The sequence below is a fragment of the Tinamus guttatus genome, unplaced genomic scaffold (assembly GCF_059628265.1).
Source record: "Tinamus guttatus ecotype Peru unplaced genomic scaffold, ASM5962826v1 Tinamus_guttatus_pri_ptg000215l, whole genome shotgun sequence".
Lineage (NCBI taxonomy): Eukaryota > Metazoa > Chordata > Aves > Tinamiformes > Tinamidae > Tinamus > Tinamus guttatus.
In genome coordinates, this window is record NW_028288749.1 from 427,656 (window position 1) to 447,086 (window position 19,431).

The 19,431-nt window shown below is 43.8% G+C and overlaps 1 protein-coding gene across 1 annotated transcript in view; it reads left to right on the forward strand.

Moving 5' to 3' along the window:
• The first annotated feature begins 14,657 nt into the window (after nt 1–14,657).
• LOC148594663 (uncharacterized) overlaps nt 14,658–19,431 on the forward strand; it is a 44,146-nt gene continuing 39,372 nt past the window's right edge. Inside the window, exon 1 of the mRNA XM_088524832.1 lies at nt 14,658–15,696. Within this exon, the coding sequence (XP_088380958.1) occupies nt 14,658–15,696 (1,039 nt within the window). The remainder of the gene's footprint in view (nt 15,697–19,431) is intronic.

The window sequence follows — 19,431 nt, forward strand, 5'->3', positions numbered from 1 at the left end:
TGTACTTAGAGTATGCATTGGATCTCAGTTGTTTGAAGTGCCTCGAATTTTCTCATCTGAGTTGACATTGTTTTACTTCATTGTTCTTGTATTTAAGATAAAAACACTATTTTAAAGATAACACCAAAAGTAATCACAAGGAACACTGGAAGTTCACAATTCTTTGTAGGCTTTTCTAGATGTGTTTTGAATGACTGTGCTTTTCCTGTGCAGGTCTAGTTTTATGTTAAAGTATTATTTACAGTATTACACGCTAAAGAACTGGAGGATAAATTTTTCATGAATGTCCAAGAATCATTCAGGTCTTCACTTTGGTTTGCCAATTTGGGTGGGATTCTTGCAGAAAGATGATCCCTGGAGGTTACTCCTATTTTCTGTTTTTGGCTGGAGTTTATATGTTGATTGGGAAGAAGCGTCGAGTAGAAGTGAGATTTTTATGGAGTTTACAGGCCTACCTTTTGCTTGAATCTCCTTTGAATGCTCCGAGCTTAGCAGTGAATGTTCACTAAGTGGTGTATGTCTTATTGCTTCGCAGGAAGCGGGATTTGGAGGCCTTTGCGTTTGGGGTTACAGCTCAGGGCATCCCATCATGGATGCGTGATTGGGAGGCTCTCTTTGTGATTCTGAATGTATTTACAAATCCCTAGGAGACCTGCCTTCTGAAAAGCTGTATTTAGCACCACGGCCGCTTTATTCCCAGACTTTGATCTAATACCTTTCCTGTTGCTATTGCTCCCATCTTTCCTGGGGGATGTGACTTTACAAGACAGACAAAAGACATCAGGCTGTGTGTGTGTCCAACTTGGAGCTGCTGCCTCCTGATTTATGTCGTAAAGGAAATTCCCTGTGGTGAATTCAGCCTGTTGGTATCCAGGCTGGAGGCACCGAGTCCTGCTGTTGCTGCTAGCAAAGGGAAAGGCCCGTGTGGTGGTGCTGTTGTGCCTGCTGAAGGGCCTACCACCCAGGCTGGTCTAGCTGTTAAATCCTCCTTTACAACAGCTGCTGGTGTGGGAAGTTGCTGACCCCCCAACCCATTGCATCTTAAGCCCTTTGTGTAGGTCTGTAGCAGGTTTTTGCTAAATGATATGTGTTGGAGGAGACCAAAGGAGCATCTAGGGGTGGAAACCTCCGCAGCTGCAGTAAGAGGGGGACGTACTAGGAGATGTGATGTTTCATTCCCTGCCCTTGTATCTAGGGAAGGAACCCTTGGTTGAGCCAATGAACTTATTGAACTGTTTTGATCTACTTTAGCTATTAGGTAGGCCTTTTCATGTAGGAATTCTTCCCAATCACAAAGCAATTATAATCACAGACTGAAACATTTAATGGAACAACAATCACTCTTTTTTTCTCTCTTTTTATTGCAAGCATATGTTTGTCTCCTGAGTTTTGAAAGATGCTGCTACATCCTATTCAGTCACAGGGAGGAATGAGCCATGACATTTCTTCTTAATGAAAATGCTCATCTACTGTTTATCTTCATTGAGCTAAATGAAAAGTTTCAAAGATTGACTCAGTTTATATATATTTACACTTTAGCAAGTGAAATGTAGTCCTTGTGAGTGTTTTGGTATCTTTGTTCATATTTGGTTTGCTGTTTTAAAAAGTAGGGGAGAGCTCAGCTTGCTTAGTATCTCATCTCTTTCTGGGTCTTCCCTGACTTGGGATGGATGGTTTTATGTGGTGGAAAAAACTAAATGTTGAGCACTAAAGAATGTTTGTTAGGGATGCTTAATATGATCCTTTCCTGCCTAAACGAAAGGGTCATTCATGTGTTAAAGAAGTGGATAGATTGTCCAAGATGATAACTCCTGTTTTCTTAGACCTTCCAATCTGTCCCTTTATGGTTACCCAGCTTTATGGAGGATGCTATAGAGAGACAACATCTATTTCTTCCAGCTCTGCCTCATTCCACAAGAAGACACAGATTTTGTTACTCACTCCCTCTTACCCAGAATGATCATATCCCTGAGAGCTCCCTCTCACATCCTTATCCTCTGCTGATGCTTCTTGGAAAGGTGATGGAAGTGAAAAGGATGGAAGATTTCTCTGTAGACCTGTCTCAGCTGAACCAGCTCTGGGCTTCCAGAGGAACCTGGACCTCTCCAAGACCCGCTCGCTTCTCGTGTGTCCCTGCAACTCGGGTTGCCCCGCGCAGAGACACAACGGCAACTCGTGCCATCTCCACACGTGCAGTGGTGGCATCTCATCTCTCAAACTGGCCCACTTCCACAAGATCTCAAGATCTCATTTAAAAAAAAAAAAAAAAGAAAACCTCACCAAAACTTCAGTGTTTGGCAGCAGCTAATATTCCTCTGCTTGCAGTAATGTGTTGGAATACATGAGTGCCCTAGCATTTGTGCAGGGACCAATGTGAGGAATGCCACTCAGTATCTAATGCTAGCTGGCGTCGTGGCTCGCAGAGAGTGAGTTTTCAGCAAACAAAACATTTACCACGATAACGATGCAGCAGACACACACTGTGCCAAGCGACTGTTAAAAAATAATTTGCGCCTGCCAAGGGAAGGTTTTTGTTTGTAAGCTGCACAACAAGAGCGTTGCTGCTTCGGAATGGCACGTACCCGTAGTGCTCGAGACTGCCTGGGTTCTCTTCAAACGCACACCTTCAGAGCCAAACATCAAGTATTAAATGTCAAGAAAAAAAAACCTATAGTTTGTACCTTCCTGACTTTAATTCCGTACCTTAAAATTTTAACAAGGATGAACTCTAGATTTGGGAGCCGTGTAGAAGTTTTCAAGACTATTCAGTAAAGTCAGATCAATACGGAGCAAACTCCCTTCTGCAGTTTAATGCTCGCTCCTCACATCAGTGTATTTCAGTTTGGAAGTCTGCTTTTTTGGTGTAGTCAAGTCAAGTTTAAACTTGACTTGAATCAGTTTAATGACCACAACTTGCATTATTAGCCAAAGGACCAGGCAGATTTTTAGCGTAACCTTTCTGTCTGTCTGAAACCTCTCCCTGACCTTTCTTTCCCAAGCAGCTTTTACTTTATGCCATGCGGTGCCTCCTGGCTGCTGGAGGTCGATCCATTCAACTCTGAGAGCCTTTTGCTAAAGCAGCTTCCATAGTATGTCACAAATCATTCCTAAAAGTCACAAAAAAAAAAAATCATTTTTGTTATTTTCCAGTTCTAGCAGTTTTAACCAGCTGTAGGGAATTTTAATTTTTGAACCTGTTTTATACACAGAGATAAATGTTTTCTCTTCCTTTTGGTCTTCGTGATTTTTCTCTTCTTATATTAAATTTTGTTATAGTAGATTTTATTATTTGTGCATGTTGTCAAGGTAGCCTTTCTGCTAGTCATGGTTGGAAGTAACTAGACTCAGGTTCGGCTAGCCTGTGTCCCTTATAATCTCTGTATGCGTGCTTTATTTTCAATCAATGATGCAAATGAGTAGGAATTTGGGTCTTTACACGGCAAGCAGAAAGCTCCTTGAAGCTTCTGTCCTTCACTGCAAATAACTCGTGTAAGCAGTACAGCTTTGTAGCTAAATTTCCCCTCCTTTCACTGAATAATAGGAGTAAAAAGCTCCTCCACCTTTAGAATTTCAAGTCACATATATTTTATCCTAAGGCTCTAATCATGGTGTTGTGCAACTCCCGGTTAACTCAGTTGCCTCCTAGAATGAGACAAGCTATTGCATTCGCCCGATCATTTGTCTGCCTTTTGGTTCTCTTCTAGCATATCACCTGCCAGCACGACATGATCTCATGGCAGGAGTCAGCAGCAGGCAGGCTGGGGACACCCAGAGAAGTTTCCTGTGTGTCTGTGTCTAGGAGCCAGGTAGTCCTAAGGGGCAGCTGGCCAGACCAGCCACCAGCTGCCACCAAATGCCACCAGCATCCCTGCAGAGCCAGACCAGCCACACGCCACCCCTGCAGAGTGAATCCTGAGATTCCCTTTCCTATAATGGTAAGATGACAGATACTGCCCCCCGAATCTGACCCTCCTCCAGTAATTGTTACAAGCAAGTATATCTGCCTAATAGGTCCATATTACCTACACTCCTAGCGCATATTTCTCTCTAAGTGTTATTGCTTCTCTTTTATGTTAAGTTTTGCATCGGAATTGCTGCTGTCACACAATAAATTATTTTTCTGCTTTAGATTAACAGAGCTGCAATACTCAATGCCATGGGCAAATCATGATGTATCTGCACACATAGATCAGGGTGGCAGTGAATGATGACTGCTTTGCAAAGCAGAATGCCAAATTGATTACATATTGCAGTAGTTGGAATATAAAGCATCATACTAAAAAGACATAATACTTTATGTTGTTTAGCCCTGGGAGAACATTTTTTTTTTTTTTAACAATGAGGTAGAGGTGATTTTTATGGGATTAATAGCTTTACAAGCGATAAGAACTCAGCAGCATGGTAAGCCAAATTCTGTTCTTGTCTATGCAGAAATTGGCTATTTTTGCAATTTATTATTTCTGCGCTGCTCTAAAATGATGCTTCCTTTCCTAAAGAAGGTGTTGCATGCAGTGGAATGTGTGTGTTGCCATACCAAACTATGATGGATAAGGGGCTCCTTTGCTCTACACTGACAGAACAAACAGAGCTCTTTATTTAGTTTGTCTTCAAGATTGCAGCCACCCTAGTGTGCCATGCCATTTTCCCTACTCCCACTGAATGATGAGGGCGGGCAGTCTGAATTAGTGTTTGTTTTCCCTCCCCTTGCTGTCCTCTTGCTCTCTTTGCTCTCATTTTCTAATGGAATGAATAAACACAGGCCAGATTAACCAAAAGGTGGTGCTGATGCATCTGTGGAGCTGGTTAGCCAGACCTGAGAGAGGAAAACAAAATTTGCACCAATGTACATGTGCTCTGAGGAGACATGTATTTTAAATAATGAATGAATATTTCTGTTCACTGTATAGCACTGTGAATGTAAACAATATTTACTGATAATGTTCAGCTTCCATAAATGGATTAATAGATATAAGTAGCTTAATGGTATCTTTGAGAATTAAATGGGATAAATTAAAATATATCCACATGGTAACTCTTAAATTTTGCTATTATATTACAATTCCCATGACTGGCGCCTCTCCTCATAAAAAATTTATCCGAAAAGCGTAGAAAATACCAGAAACACGTAAGTAGGATGAAGAGTTGAACCGTACTTTTTGCCTAACCATATTTGAATGTTTACTTTAGTTTATATCATGTTCAGTTTAACCACTATAACCTTGTCATTTTCCAAAATCATCATCAAATGATTAAATGTTGGTGGATGCATTTTGCTGATGATACTGCTGAAAATGCACTTAGATGTTGACACTGGCAAAAAAAAAGCAAATAACACGAAGCTTCCCAGTTATATTATTAAGGAAATGGCCAAGAATTCTTGTAGCCCGTGCAAGACCTCGCCTGGTGCCCTCTGCTCATAGCCGCCTGGCAAAGGAGCAGGATAATCATTCCTTCATATCCGAACGTGCAAAGCCAGCGAGGGGGTACGTGTGTGCTGTCCCCAGGGGGAGCGAGGAAATCCTCCGGATCCGATTCCTCCCTAGCAGGGGAGGATTTTTGGTGGGAAAGCTGTAATCCCCAACTACTCTACTCCAACCATGGTTTTACAGGCAATATGGTTTTCAAAATCCTGGGCTACAGCTTTCCAAAAGACAAGCTTTCCACAATATGCAGAAGTAAAGCTGTTGCTTGTTGTCAGAGCCTTGGAGATTCAGAATTGCTATGGACTTGAGTTCTCAAATGTGCTCTTAAGAACCATGCTGTCAAGCGCTAGCAAAGTATTGGAATGACTTCTTCACCCTGCCAAGAGGTCATCTCCGCGCTGCGCCTTGCAGAGCAGCCCCTGCCAAACGGAGGATCCTTCGGGCCCACGACAGCTTCTCAAAGAGCGCGTTTGGGCTGCAGCACCAGAAGGCCCTCGGCTTTAAGCAGTTAGAAGCATAAGCTAGGAAATACCCTAGGTAGGTCCCTTCCTTGCCCCCACACACGCGCTGTGTGAGAATGCTTGTTTCTCTTCCCAGGCTTGGCTACAGTGATAGAACCCCCGTAGGGATTAACCCTCCTTCCCGTGCAAACAGGCAATGTGGGAGGAAGAGACGTTGTCTCCTGAGAGGGGTGACGATGACGAGCAGAAGGTGGTAATTCCCTCCACTGAGCTCGTACAGCTGAGGCTGCAAGAGGTTGTGTGTTTTGCTTAAAAACAGGCAAAAAAAGCTTCAGGAGTTCTTGGTCACAAGCTCCATGGAATAAGCAAATAGGAGCTGTCTGAAAATTTTAGCAGCACGACTCTGTCTCAGTGCACATCAGCAAAGCTTTTGCTGCGTTATATTTCCATTCAGGAAGTTTTAATTAATAGTTGCATTTCTGAAAACGAAGATGAAAGGGAAATGGAAGAGTTTGGTATTCTCTCAACTTTCTCAGATCGAAAGGAGACAGTTCAGATGGTCGGAAGATACAGACTGAGATGTTCTTTTATAACGGCTCCCAACTTCTCCAGATTTCTGTCCTGCAATAAGACAGATAGCCCTGTAAATATATACACATATACACAAATATATACCGTGTGCATATGGTGTCATACAAATCTGTGTTTTAAAACAAGGGGGTAAAACACTTTCCCATTAGTGCAGCAGCAGCTTTTTATTTTCTTTTTCCAGATGTGGCCAGGAATATTTTTTGTTTGGTCTGCTTTGCAAACACGTTGATGTTTTAATGTGACATTTGTTGATAAATATAACTAAAAATGCATTTATGGTTTTGTTTCAGGTTTCTGTTGACTGCACAGAAAGTGTCTTTAACATCTATATGTTTGTCAGGGTTGTTAATGAAAGAAACAAGCATAAATTCTTTAGCACTTTGGAAAGTGAAGAGAGTGTTTTTCTTTACATATAAGGCAACTGCCTTTGGGATAAAGAAACTGAGAGAGTAAACATGTGCTACTGGAAAGTCCAGATTATTATGATGCCATTTTGAGCATCTTCTCATTCAAGTTACAGCTGGTTGATAAAATTCCTGTGGTTCCTTAAGACTTTTTACCCACTTTATTATACAACCTAATGCAGACAATTGCTGTCAAAAATATTTTATATGTTAGCTTTTATTATTATTTATTATATATTTTATATATATGCATTTATTTTTTGTTTTTTATATATATATGCATTTATTATACATCATTATTTTATGACTTCAAGTCTCTGACAAGTTTCTAGAGGATTCCCTAAGGCTTCTTTCACTAGAAATTGCAGAATTTGCCAGAGTTAATGATGTTTTGTGCCTGCCTGACTTCGCCACGTTTTAGAAGAGTGACAAGTTCTTTTCCTGGACGTTGAAGTGCCCATTGCTGCCTCCTGCTCCCCTGAGAGCAGGTGTGGAAGAGGAGTTTGTGCTTAGTCTGCTCTCCACAAATGCAGTGGTGTGGTGCAAGACTCCCTTAGTGAATCACAGAATCATGGAATGCTCAAGGTTGGAAGGGACCTCTAGAGGTCATCTAGTCCAACCCCCCGGACCTGCTTATATGCAGAGAATCATCCACAGAGGCTCACAGAGTATGTTTAAGCTTCCTCAGAAAATAAAAACAGTGACACTTTGTGTCACGAGATGTTTTTTGTTGTTATTCAGAAATAATCACAACTGCAATGTGATTCAGTCCTGAGCTGTGAATGCATAGAGAGAGAATTTCTGTGTCCTTGACATTTTTATGGTCTTTAAGGTCAGATGAGAATGTGCGTACCAGGAGAGGGGAATGAAATAGCAACCAGAAGTTGTTAGAATTACATCCTGACATTTTTATTAGATCTAAATATGTCAGTTCCTCTCAAGAACAAGTGTATTCTGTGTAAAACCATATTATTCATTGCTGGTCTATTTTCTCATGCCTTCTATGAGAGGAGATAAGCCACTATGTGGAGCTGGCTACCGTGGTACACATGGCCTTTCGGAACACAATCAGCAGCTCCCAGCTGCCGACAGCTGTGAAACAGCAGCGTTGAAGTTTTTGTGGGTTTTACATTTTAGCTGATCCTTAAAAGTGAAAGCATCTCTTGCTGAAACCATACAAAAGGTTTGGTCTGAATTCTTAAGCAAATTTTCATATTTAGAGATCTTGATGGAATAAAAAGATCTGGATAGGCTTAGCTTCTTTGCCTGTTGGAGCTTTTTGAAGAAATGCCTTATGGAAGGTATTTATTGATAATATTATGTATATGCAAGGCTGAAGAAATGTGCTCTCTTAAAATCAACGTAAACACATGTGTATCAGTCTAATATGACTTTATTTGTAGAATTTATTTGATATCAGCTATGTATCATCTCTGCTTGCTGATCAACCTTTGAATGGAGATAGTCCATTGATACTCCTCGCTGCGTGCGGCTCTGTTTCCAGTTCAGAAGCTGTGCTTGGTGCGCCCGTGTCGGTGACACATTGTAGGGTGCATTAGCAGGGAAGGTAGGGGTTAAATAGCTAATGTAGAATAAGCTGAGTCTTAGAGCACAAGGACCCATGATAACTGGCAGAGTCCGGATGTCTTGCTCATGGCAGGGGCAGAACCCTTGATAGATGGCAGGGTCAGGATGCCCTGCTCATGGCAAGGTCTGGACCCTTGATAGGTGGCGGGGTTAGGGTGCCCTGCCCTCAATCAGGATGATAGGGGGGCTGCTTATCCAGATGTTTTAATTCAGCAAAATAGATAACATTAACAAGAATGCAAAACAGGAAAACGGGAGGGGGAACACTCTTGGGTAAGAACGGTATAAAAGAGGGACGCTCGAAGTGGTCGGGGTCCGTGGTGTGACCCCTGCGTGGGAAAGCCCGGACCCCAGCTAGCTGGTAATACTTATTATCTTTCTTCTATTAATAAAAGACAATATATCTATGGTGGTTGTCTCTCTCCCTGTCAGTTCGGGTACCGGACCTAACATTTGGGGGCTCGTCCGGGATCCGAATGCAGGGGAGGAGAAAGAGATAGAGAAAGATAATAAGTCAAGGGAGGCCTCAGGGGGTGAGAGTGAGCCGACAGAAATCCAGGTGGACGCACCGAAGGATAGTCGGCTGGAGTCTGAGGGAGACGTCCCTCAGACTCCCACGAGAAGGAAGGGTGGTTGGTTAGGTTGTTTGGGAACACCGTATCTCCTTAACGAAAGGAGACCGGTGTGGGAAGGGAGAATTCTGTTAATAATCGCCCTTACTGGTTTACTGGCAGTTGTATTAACTTTGGTTTTAAGCGACGAGCTTGATACAATGGGACAAGGGAAATCCACCCCTTTGTCATTTATGTTAAATCATTTTGGATATGTTAAACGTCGGGCACATAATTTGTCTGTAGAAGTGTATAAAAACCGATGGGAGGCATTTTGTAAAAGTGAGTGGCCAAGTTTTGATGTAGGCTGGCCGAGAGAGGGAAGTTTTGATTTAGAATTAATAAGGAGAGTAAAAGAGGTAATAATGAGACCTGGGTCAGAAGGACACCCAGATCAATTTCCATATATAATCACATGGGAGGATTTGGTTCTGTATCCACCCCCATGGCTGAAACCTCTTTTGGGGGAGGGTAGAAAAGACGGAAAAGTTGATATTTACGTAGTGAGAAAGGAAGGGAAAAAAGCAGTACTACCAGATTCGACCTTATATCCAGAAATATTAGACGAAGAAAGTAGGCATAACCCCCTCCCTTACGTACCTCTGCCCGAGGCACAAAGGGAGGCGAGTAGTAGTGATCAAAGAAGGGAGAGAAGGGAAGATAGGGGTCCCGCATATAGGACACGATCTCATCAAAGAGAAGATGAAGAAGGAATATCAAGTACCACCCATGCCTTCCCAGTTAGAACGATTGGAACAACTGGGCCACAGGGACAGCGTACGTATCAATACTGGCCATTCTCTTCTAGCGATTTGTATAATTGGAAAAGTCAAAACCCCTCCTTTTCCGAGAAACCGGGGGCGTTAATTGATTTATTAGAATCCATCTTGTTTACGCACAACCCTACCTGGGATGACTGTCAGCAGCTTTTAAAAGTGCTGTTTACGACCGAAGAGCGTGAAAGGATCCTGACCGAGGCGCGAAAGTTGGTGCCGGGAGAGGACGGGAGACCCACCGGGCAGCAGAACCTTATCGATGAAGGATTCCCATTGGTAAGACCACCGTGGGATTTTGAACAACCTGAAGGTAGGGAGCGTCTCCGAACATACCGGCAAACGCTGATGGCTGGGTTGCGGGCGGCGGCGCGTAAACCTACTAACTTAGCAAAAGTAAATGCTGTTAGGCAGGAAGCCGAGGAAAGCCCTGCCGCTTTCTTAGAGAGAATATTAGAGGCGTTTAGACAATTCACTCCTTTAGATCCTATGAAGGAGGAGAATCGGGCAGCTGTCATCTTGGCATTTGTAAATCAAGCTGCCCCGGATATAAGAAGGAAATTACAAAAGATTGAGAGGTTGGGGGAGCAAACCTTACAGGATCTTTTAAAGGTAGCAGAGAAAGTGTACAACAACAGGGAGACTCCAGAAGAAAAACAGGAGAGAATAAGAAGGGAGGATTGGAAACACCAGAGGGAAATGGCTAGAAGATTTTTTGAAGCAGGAGAAAAATCAGAGAGGCAAAGAAGGGGACCGCCACCCCCCAGAGGAGCAGGGGTACGGTTAGGAAAGGATCAATGTGCAATTTGCAAAAAGAAAGGACACTGGAAAAATGAGTGTCCAGAAAAAGGAGAAAGGAGGCCACCTAGAGTACTGGTGGCAAAAGAAGATAGTGACTGAAGGGGCCGGGACTCGGAACCCTTCCCCGAGTCTTGGGTAGAATTAGAAATGGAAGGGAAACGTGTAAAATTTCTGGTAGACACAGGGGCTGAATACTCAGTAATAAATAAAGCAGCGGGGAAACTATCGACAAGGAAAGCTCGAGTACGAGGGGTAAATGGGAGTAAGGTATATCGGTGGACATCAGAAAGGAAGGTAGATGTAGCTAATAGACAAATCACGCATTCATTTTTGTATATACCGGAGAGTCCAGTACCCTTAATGGGCCGGGATCTCCTAACTAAATTGGGGGTAAGGATATATTTCGAGGACGATGGGGTAAAGATCAATGACCGGGAAGGACAACCGATACAGGTCCTGACTGTTAGATTAGAGGACGAATATAGACTGTATGAAGAGAGGAAGGAAGAAATTGGACCAGAAACTCAAAAATGGATGAGGGAACTCCCAGAAGTATGGGCAGAGAATTCAGGGGTAGGAGAGGTTAAAGGGAAAACTCCTCTGGTCGTGGAATTAAAACCAGGAGCTCACCCGATTAGGGTTAAACAGTACCCAATGACCCCTGAAGCTCGACAAGGGATAGCGAAGCACATTAAAAGGTTACTGGAAGCTGGCATTCTGCGTAAATGCAAATCTCCTTGGAATACTCCTCTACTGCCAGTAAAGAAGCCCGGAGGAGATTTCAGGCCAGTTCAAGATCTGAGAGAAGTTAATAAAAGAGTGGAGGATGTGCATCCTACAGTCCCGAATCCATACACTCTGTTAAGTACGATGCCACCAGATATGGGATGGTATACAGTTTTAGACTTAAAGGATGCCTTCTTTACCATCCCCCTGACAAAACAGAGCCAGGAAATGTTTGCTTTTGAATGGGAAGATCCCGAGAGTGGATATAAGGGTCAGTTAACTTGGACCCGATTACCACAAGGGTTCAAAAATTCACCGACTTTGTTTAATGAAATACTGCAGGAAGATTTGAGTGAATTCAGGAGACAGAATCCTAGTGTGAAATTGCTTCAGTATGTGGATGATCTGCTGCTAGCAGCAAGAACGAAAGAGGAGTGCGAGGAAGGTACGAGGAAGTTGTTGCAAGAATTGAATAAACTAGGATACCGAGTAAGTGCTAAGAAAGCTCAGCTATGTAGTCCTGAAGTAACATATCTGGGATATAAGATACGAGATGGTAGGAGATGGCTAACTGATGCCATGAAAGAGACTGTTCTTCGGATTCAGGAGCCCAGATCTCCAAGGGAGGTTCGAGAATTCTTGGGGACAGTAGGATACTGCCGTTTGTGGATACCTGGATTTGCAGAGAAAGCGAAACCTCTGTATGAGGCGAGTCGAGAGAAACCGGACTGGCAGTGGACAGAAGCTATGGGAAAATCTTTTGAGGAACTGAGATTAGCCCTGCTAGAGGCCCCTGCACTTGCACTCCCGGACCCAGCCAAGGATTTCCATTTATATGTGAGCGAAAGAGCGGGAATTGCTAAGGGAGTGCTAACTCAAAAACAAGGACCTTGGAAAAGGATAGTGGCCTACTTATCAAAGAAATTAGACCCAGTCGCCGCAGGGTGGCCCTCGTGCCTTAAAATCATTGCAGCCGTGGCAATGATGGTTAAGGACGCAGACAAACTCACGTTTGGGCAAAAACTGTATGTAACAGCTCCCCATTACGTAGAGGCATTACTCAAACAACCGCCTGAAAGATGGATAACAAATGCTAGGCTGACTCATTACCAAGCCTTACTTTTAAACCCAGAAAGGATTATGTATACGTCCCCAACGACTTTAAATCCAGCCACTCTCCTACCTAACCCAGAATATGAAACACCTGTGCATAATTGTCAGGAGGTGTTAGCTGAAACTGCGACGGTGCGGGAAGATTTAAAGGATGAGCCGCTGCAAGGGGGAAAAGTGTGGTTTACAGATGGAAGTAGCTTGGTCGAGCAAGGAAAAAGAAGGGCGGGAGCTGCAGTGGTAAATCAGAAGGGAGAAATAGTTTGGAGCCAGCGTTTACCAGATGGCACTTCGGCTCAGAGAGCGGAACTGATAGCCTTGGCTAAGGCACTAGAAATGGCAGAAGGAGAGCGAGTGACGATTTATACAGATAGTCGCTACGCATATGGGACAGTGCATATACACGGAGCAATATACAGAGAAAGGGGATTTCTTACCTCCGCAGGAAAAGAAATCCGAAACAAAGAAGAGGTTTTGCACTTGCTGTCAGCTTTGCAGAAACCAAAAGCAGTGGCAATTGTGCATACCTTAGGACATCAGAAGAAAACCGATACGATAAGTAGAGGGAATGCAGCTGCAGATAGTGCAGCCCGGCGAGCTGCGTTAGAAGGACAAATACAAAGGGTACTAGCCCTGACTCACAACACTTTAAGAGAAGAAGAGGAAATTGGAGAGGATGAATACACCCCGGAGGAGAGGGAGTGGATTCAAAAGGTCGCAGAAAAGCAAAGTGCAGGAGAAGGACATTACGATACAGAAGGAAGAATGTTAATTCCTAAGCGGTTGGGACAGAAGATGGTGCAACAGTTACACAGTACCACACACTTGGGGGAAAGAAAAATGGGACTGTTAATAGAAAAGTTCGGGTTGAGATTCCAAGATCAGAGGAAAATATTAAGAGGGATAATAGAGGGATGTCAAGCATGCCAGGAAATGAAACCATCGAGGGTCAGGAAGGTACATGAAGGTATAAGGGAAAGGGGTGGTGAGCCTGGAAGGCATTGGGAAGTAGACTTTACAGAAATAAAACCAGGTAAATACGGATATAGATATCTGTTGGTATTAGTAGACACCTTTTCAGGGTGGGTGGAGGCCTTTCCCACTAAGCAAGAAACAGCCCAGGTGGTAGCGAAAAAACTTTTGGAAGAAATAATCCCCAGATATGGGATACCGGTGAGCATCGGGTCTGATAATGGACCAGCTTTTGTGGCAAGGGTTACACAGGAATTAGCCCGAGCACTGGGAACCAACTGGAAATTGCATTGTGCCTATAATCCTCAAAGTTCGGGTCAGGTGGAAAGGATGAACAGAACCTTAAAGGAAACCCTTGCTAAGCTAGTAAAAGAGACTGAAGAGAACTGGGTAACAATGCTACCTTTTGCCCTATACCGGGTTCGGATAACTCCATATGTACTAGACTTTACACCATTTGAAATAATGTTTGGGACCCTACCCCCAGTATATCCGTTAGAGATAAGGAAGGGAATAACTAAAAACTCAGGAATGAGGAAAGAGATGCAGATCTTAAAAGAAATACAAGATGAGTTATTCCCATTACTACAAAACTGGTATAAAAGAAATCAGAAGGGGTCAGAAATGGATATCGAACCTGGAGATTGGGTGTGGGTAAAAAGGCATAACCCAAAAACATTAGAAAGCAGATGGAAGGGACCTTATGTAGTAATTTTAGTAACACCCACTGCCGTTAAGGTCGATGGAATAGGACATTGGATTCACCATTCCCACGTCCGGAAGCTAAACAAAGAAGAGCGGAAGAAAGCAGAGGAGTGGGAGGTCCGAAGGAATAGTAACAATCCTCTGAAATTGAAATTAATTAGGAAAAATGTACAGTAACACAATTTGGGTAATTATGGTCCTGCTAATTATGATTCTGAGGTGTTCTAATGGGATATACAACATAGAAGAGAGAAGTAATATGTGGGTGACTTGGGCAAATAACACAGGGAATCAGGAATTCTGCCTGTCCCTCACCACCGCTAGTAATCCATTCAGAACCTGCTTGTTTGGGAAGCCGGGATTTGATGACAACAGTTTTAAAAAGGTATCTACGGGAAACTGCTCAGGGGTAGTAAGTGCCTCGGAATGTGCCGTAAGGCTAATTAAGGGATTAAATATCTCATTGCCTTGGGACCCCCAAGAGCTCAATTTGATGGGGGCACAAGCAATTGGAAATAGTTCCAATAATTGGACCCAAACGTGTTTTATGTTTGGGGACAAGTTTTTTGGAGAAAAGGGAGGAGTGAGACTCCTGGCACAATGGAACATTATAATTAAAGGAGGCCCTAGGCCCCAATGGTGGAATGCTTCGGGTTGGACTGATGTATCTCCCGACCCAATATTCGACTGGCGTAAGACCATAGGAGGAGATGGAACCTTCGGTCCCATATATGCAAACGGGACATTCTGTGGGATAAATGGGACAGTCGATGGGTTACAAGAACGGTACCCTGCGGGATTACCCTTAGGAGCATATGGGGGGGATCCATCAGGACAGGTACATAATAGGACAGATTTACTATGGAATAATGATACCGCTAAGGCCTTGCCAGATGGAGTGTTTCTAATTTGTGGGGATAGAGCATGGCAGGGAATACCTAAGAATGCCTATGGGGGACCGTGTTATTTAGGGCAACTGGCAATGATAGCCCCGTCTAAAGCTAAGTTGTTAACTATGAAGCAGGAACAAAGGAGGCAAAAGCGTTCCCTTGGTTTAACACCGGAATGTGATGATAATGTACAATTAATATCTGTAACCGCGCGGGTCGCCTTAGCTATCTTTGTGCCAGGAGCTGCAGCAGGAAATGCATTAAGGGAGCTTTCGAAGTTAGCCTGTTGGAGTGAGAAGCAAGCAAATGCGACAACCGAGGTATTGGAACAACTCCTGCTCGATCAGAACAGCCTGCGACACGCACTACTACAGGACAGAGCGGCTATAGACTTCTTGCTCCTCGCCCATGGACAGGGATGTGAGGAGTTTGAAGGACTATGTTGTTTTAACCTGTCGGACCATAGCCAATCGATTCAACAACAATTGCGCTGGCTTAAGGAACACACTCAGAAGATAACACAGGAAGAAGGACTGATGGACGGATGGCTAGAGTCATTGTTTGGAGGGTTACCTGGGTGGATATCAGGACTGATAAAAGAAGGATTACGCGTATTTGTAATTCTGTTATTACTGTTACTGTGTATCCGTATAATGTGGAAATGTGTAATGGGGGTAATGGAAAAAGCTACAAATCGAGTTAATTCTATGCACATAATGTTCATGCGACAAACTCAGAAAGATCGAGAAAGGATTCTCTGATATTAGCAAAAGAAAAAGGGGGGAATGTAGGGTGCATTAGCAGGGAAGGTAGGGGTTAAATAGCTAATGTAGAATAAGCTGAGTCTTAGAGCACAAGGACCCATGATAACTGGCAGAGTCCGGATGTCTTGCTCATGGCAGGGGCAGAACCCTTGATAGATGGCAGGGTCAGGATGCCCTGCTCATGGCAAGGTCTGGACCCTTGATAGGTGGCGGGGTTAGGGTGCCCTGCCCTCAATCAGGATGATAGGGGGGCTGCTTATCCAGATGTTTTAATTCAGCAAAATAGATAACATTAACAAGAATGCAAAACAGGAAAACGGGAGGGGGAACACTCTTGGGTAAGAACGGTATAAAAGAGGGACGCTCGAAGTGGTCGGGGTCCGTGGTGTGACCCCTGCGTGGGAAAGCCCGGACCCCAGCTAGCTGGTAATACTTATTATCTTTCTTCTATTAATAAAAGACAATATATCTATGGTGGTTGTCTCTCTCCCTGTCAGTTCGGGTACCGGACCTAACAACATGAGCAGGGGATGCCTGCCACCCTCCGCGGGCTTGGTCCGAGCAGAACACTAAGGGCCTTTGTGCTTCTCTGTTGTTAAATTAGTCCATATGTGATGGGGCTCCTGTCAGTTACAGAATTCTCAGAGCCTTGACTCCTTGCAGCCTTGCTCAGGTCTAGCTGGTCTAGCTGGAAACCCAACTTTGGGTTCACAGGCAGGCAGATGAGGAGAGCTGGAAGAAGCTGTTGTTACTCTAAGGTCTTTTGGTGGTGCTGTCTGACAGTGTATTTTCTCCTGAAGAAATCTTTGGCTAATCTTTTTTGGGTGGTGGGGTGGATTACAGAGCAGAGTACATGATCTAAACCTTCAGAGCAGATTAAAATGTTAAGTCATCTTCTGGAAGTGACTGATAATTTAAATTTTGATAAGGGCTAAGGGAGCATTTCACTGCACTGAATACACTACTTCCACTTCGCACTTTGGCATCTGTGAGCAAAGAGGTTAATATACCAATGGATAATTAGATATTTCAGCACCAGCACCTCACTATTTATTAATTGCTTTTTATGAAATTCCATAATTTCACCACCTCCACTTTTCCTTTTTGACAGCCAGCATTAGAGTCAGATTCCTTGCTGGAGCAAATAGGTGTTGAATCTGTTCTGATTACCCAGCTCGCCCCCGGGAAGGGTGCTGTGACTTTGGCAGTTTCTCTTGGGCTTAACACAATGTTATTTAAGCAGGTGGCAATTTTCTCTTCACAGATCAACTGGTCCTGTTAAGCAGGTTAGTGTGCTAGGAGGGTGATTAAATGTATATGCCAGTTTATGCAGCTTACCATCTGTTTCGTGCATGAGCTTCTAGACTGTGTGTTTCTCATCGTCATTCCTATTGCGAGCTTGCACCGTGCCGCTGTGGACATGCAGAGCGCCCTGGCAGGCATAGCTGTGCCTCCCGTGGAAGGGAATGGGCATGGGTCTCCCTTCTGTGGTTTACTCTGAAAAAAATGTCCATGCTAGATTTTATTTAGTCTTGAAATGAAGAATATAACTCATTTGGTTGTGTTTTAAATAACTGTTTCCCTGCCAGGCTGTTGGCATTGGTATTTAGAATGAGGCTTGGCTTGGCTTTGGTGGTGATTTGGTGGTGCTTGTTCATGCAGGTGGGTTACCAGCTCCCTTATTCATCATAAATATTGCCCTGGATGTACCTTCCACATGTCACCGGATAAAACTTTTGCAAGTTACCTGGGAGGAATCCACTGTGATTTTCAGCATCTTCTTTTATCTGGCAGCATGTCTCCAAAAAGATTGCTAGTCAGCTAGAAATGCTATTTGTGTCTTTCTAAAACTCAGATATATAAAAGCTGGAGAAGAGATTCACGGAGCGATGACAAGCTGTTAGAAACGTCCATTTTGAAAAATGCAGAGTAACATCAGAAACCAAAAGAGCGAAAGTTTTAATGATGAACACAGCCTCACTCCAGCTTTTACCTTTGCCACAAGGTAATGTAATAAAATGTCATGTTGCCATTTATTATAGGGGCTTGAGATGTCTGCAGAAGACATGCTCTTGTGTCTGACTCAACGGGGTGTGGGCTGCTACTTCAGCTTGAGGCATTTGAGGCGGAGTAACAGTTTTGTTGCAGCTGAGTATGTGTGGATGTAGGTGCAGATATCAGTCAGGGAATTGGACATCGCTGTGGAGGGGCTGTTTACAAAACAGACAAACCAGGCCGTGAGTAGAGTTGTTCTATAACAACATGCTTCTCACTGATGGTCACAGTATCACTATATATACACCAAACTCTTCCTCTATTCCAAATTAGCTGTCAGGAGATGATTCTGGTGAGGCTGTGTCACCTGGTTGGCACTGGTGGCCGTGCTTCTCGGTGGAGGAGATCAAGGTGGTCAAGGCTGGGAGTGAACCACGTTGCCCGTTTTTGTGCGCCCGGCAGGGTTCTCGGTACCCCGTGCTCCTCTCGGCCCCTGGCTGGCAGCGGTTACTTGGATGCCCCTGACGTGCAACCACCCAGGTCTTCCCGGGTCCTGCTGGCATTGCCCTGCTTGGGTACCTGAGCGGGGCCGCCAGCGCTGTGCTGCAAAATGCCTGTGTGCTATGGACAGCCACACTGCTTCAGGGTGCTTGTAGCTGGGTTCGTGGCAAGCTGATGTTAATATCAGTGAAATCCTGACTAGTACATTCATAATTTATAGGTCCTCTAATTTGGCTGCTGTTTCCTAGCATTCTTTTGGGAAGCATTATGGTGAAAAAGGATGTGGTGCACTCCCTCAACAGCAGTTACTGTGGCCCCTGTGGCCGTGTTAAGAGGGATGGGAAATCTCAGGTGCAGGAAATTGCTGTTGTCACATAGTGTTATTGTCTGTGGCTCTGTATCTGCTACCTGTTTGGAATACGCTTGAACAGCAGAAAGGAAGGGTTTGTAGCCCACTTCAGCTCAAAGAAAACACTTGTTTTTAGGTAGTATGTGTATATATAAGCAAATGAATTCTAGCTCCTTAGATGTGAGGCTTAAAATGTTGCACATAAAGTGTCTGTGAGGGAAACCTTGGTGCAGGCTCAATTCCTAACTTGTACCTACTTTGGTTAAAAGGACTGAATGTGCCTGATCTCTATCTGCAAACTGGGGCATGGCAATAACCTTGATCCAGAGGAGTGAAAGAGCTGAAGGAAAGAAGGGCTTCTGTTGCGGGGTTGGAAGAAATGACTTCTATTCATAACTTCTGCCACAAAGCGTGGGCAGCCTTTTATGAGGCACTGAACTATCCTATCTTTTTATCTTCCCTTTTTAAAGCATCCCTCAAGCACTCCTGAAAGGTATTTTTGCTACTTCAGCTTTAATTAGGCTGCTTTGTGGCTTTCCACCGTGGTTCAGGTCTTGTGGTATTGCTTCTCTCATTCAACCACGGAGCATATTCTCTAGTCTATTAGATGGACCAAGAAAGGGATCTATTTTATGTGGTGACACCTTGCAGAGTTCAAGGTGACGGCTGATGTACTTTAAAGGTGCTTGAGAGAGAAATATAACGTATGAAGAAACTTATAAGAAAATTTTAGCATAAGATCAAATGGTTTTAAATAGTCCATTCATA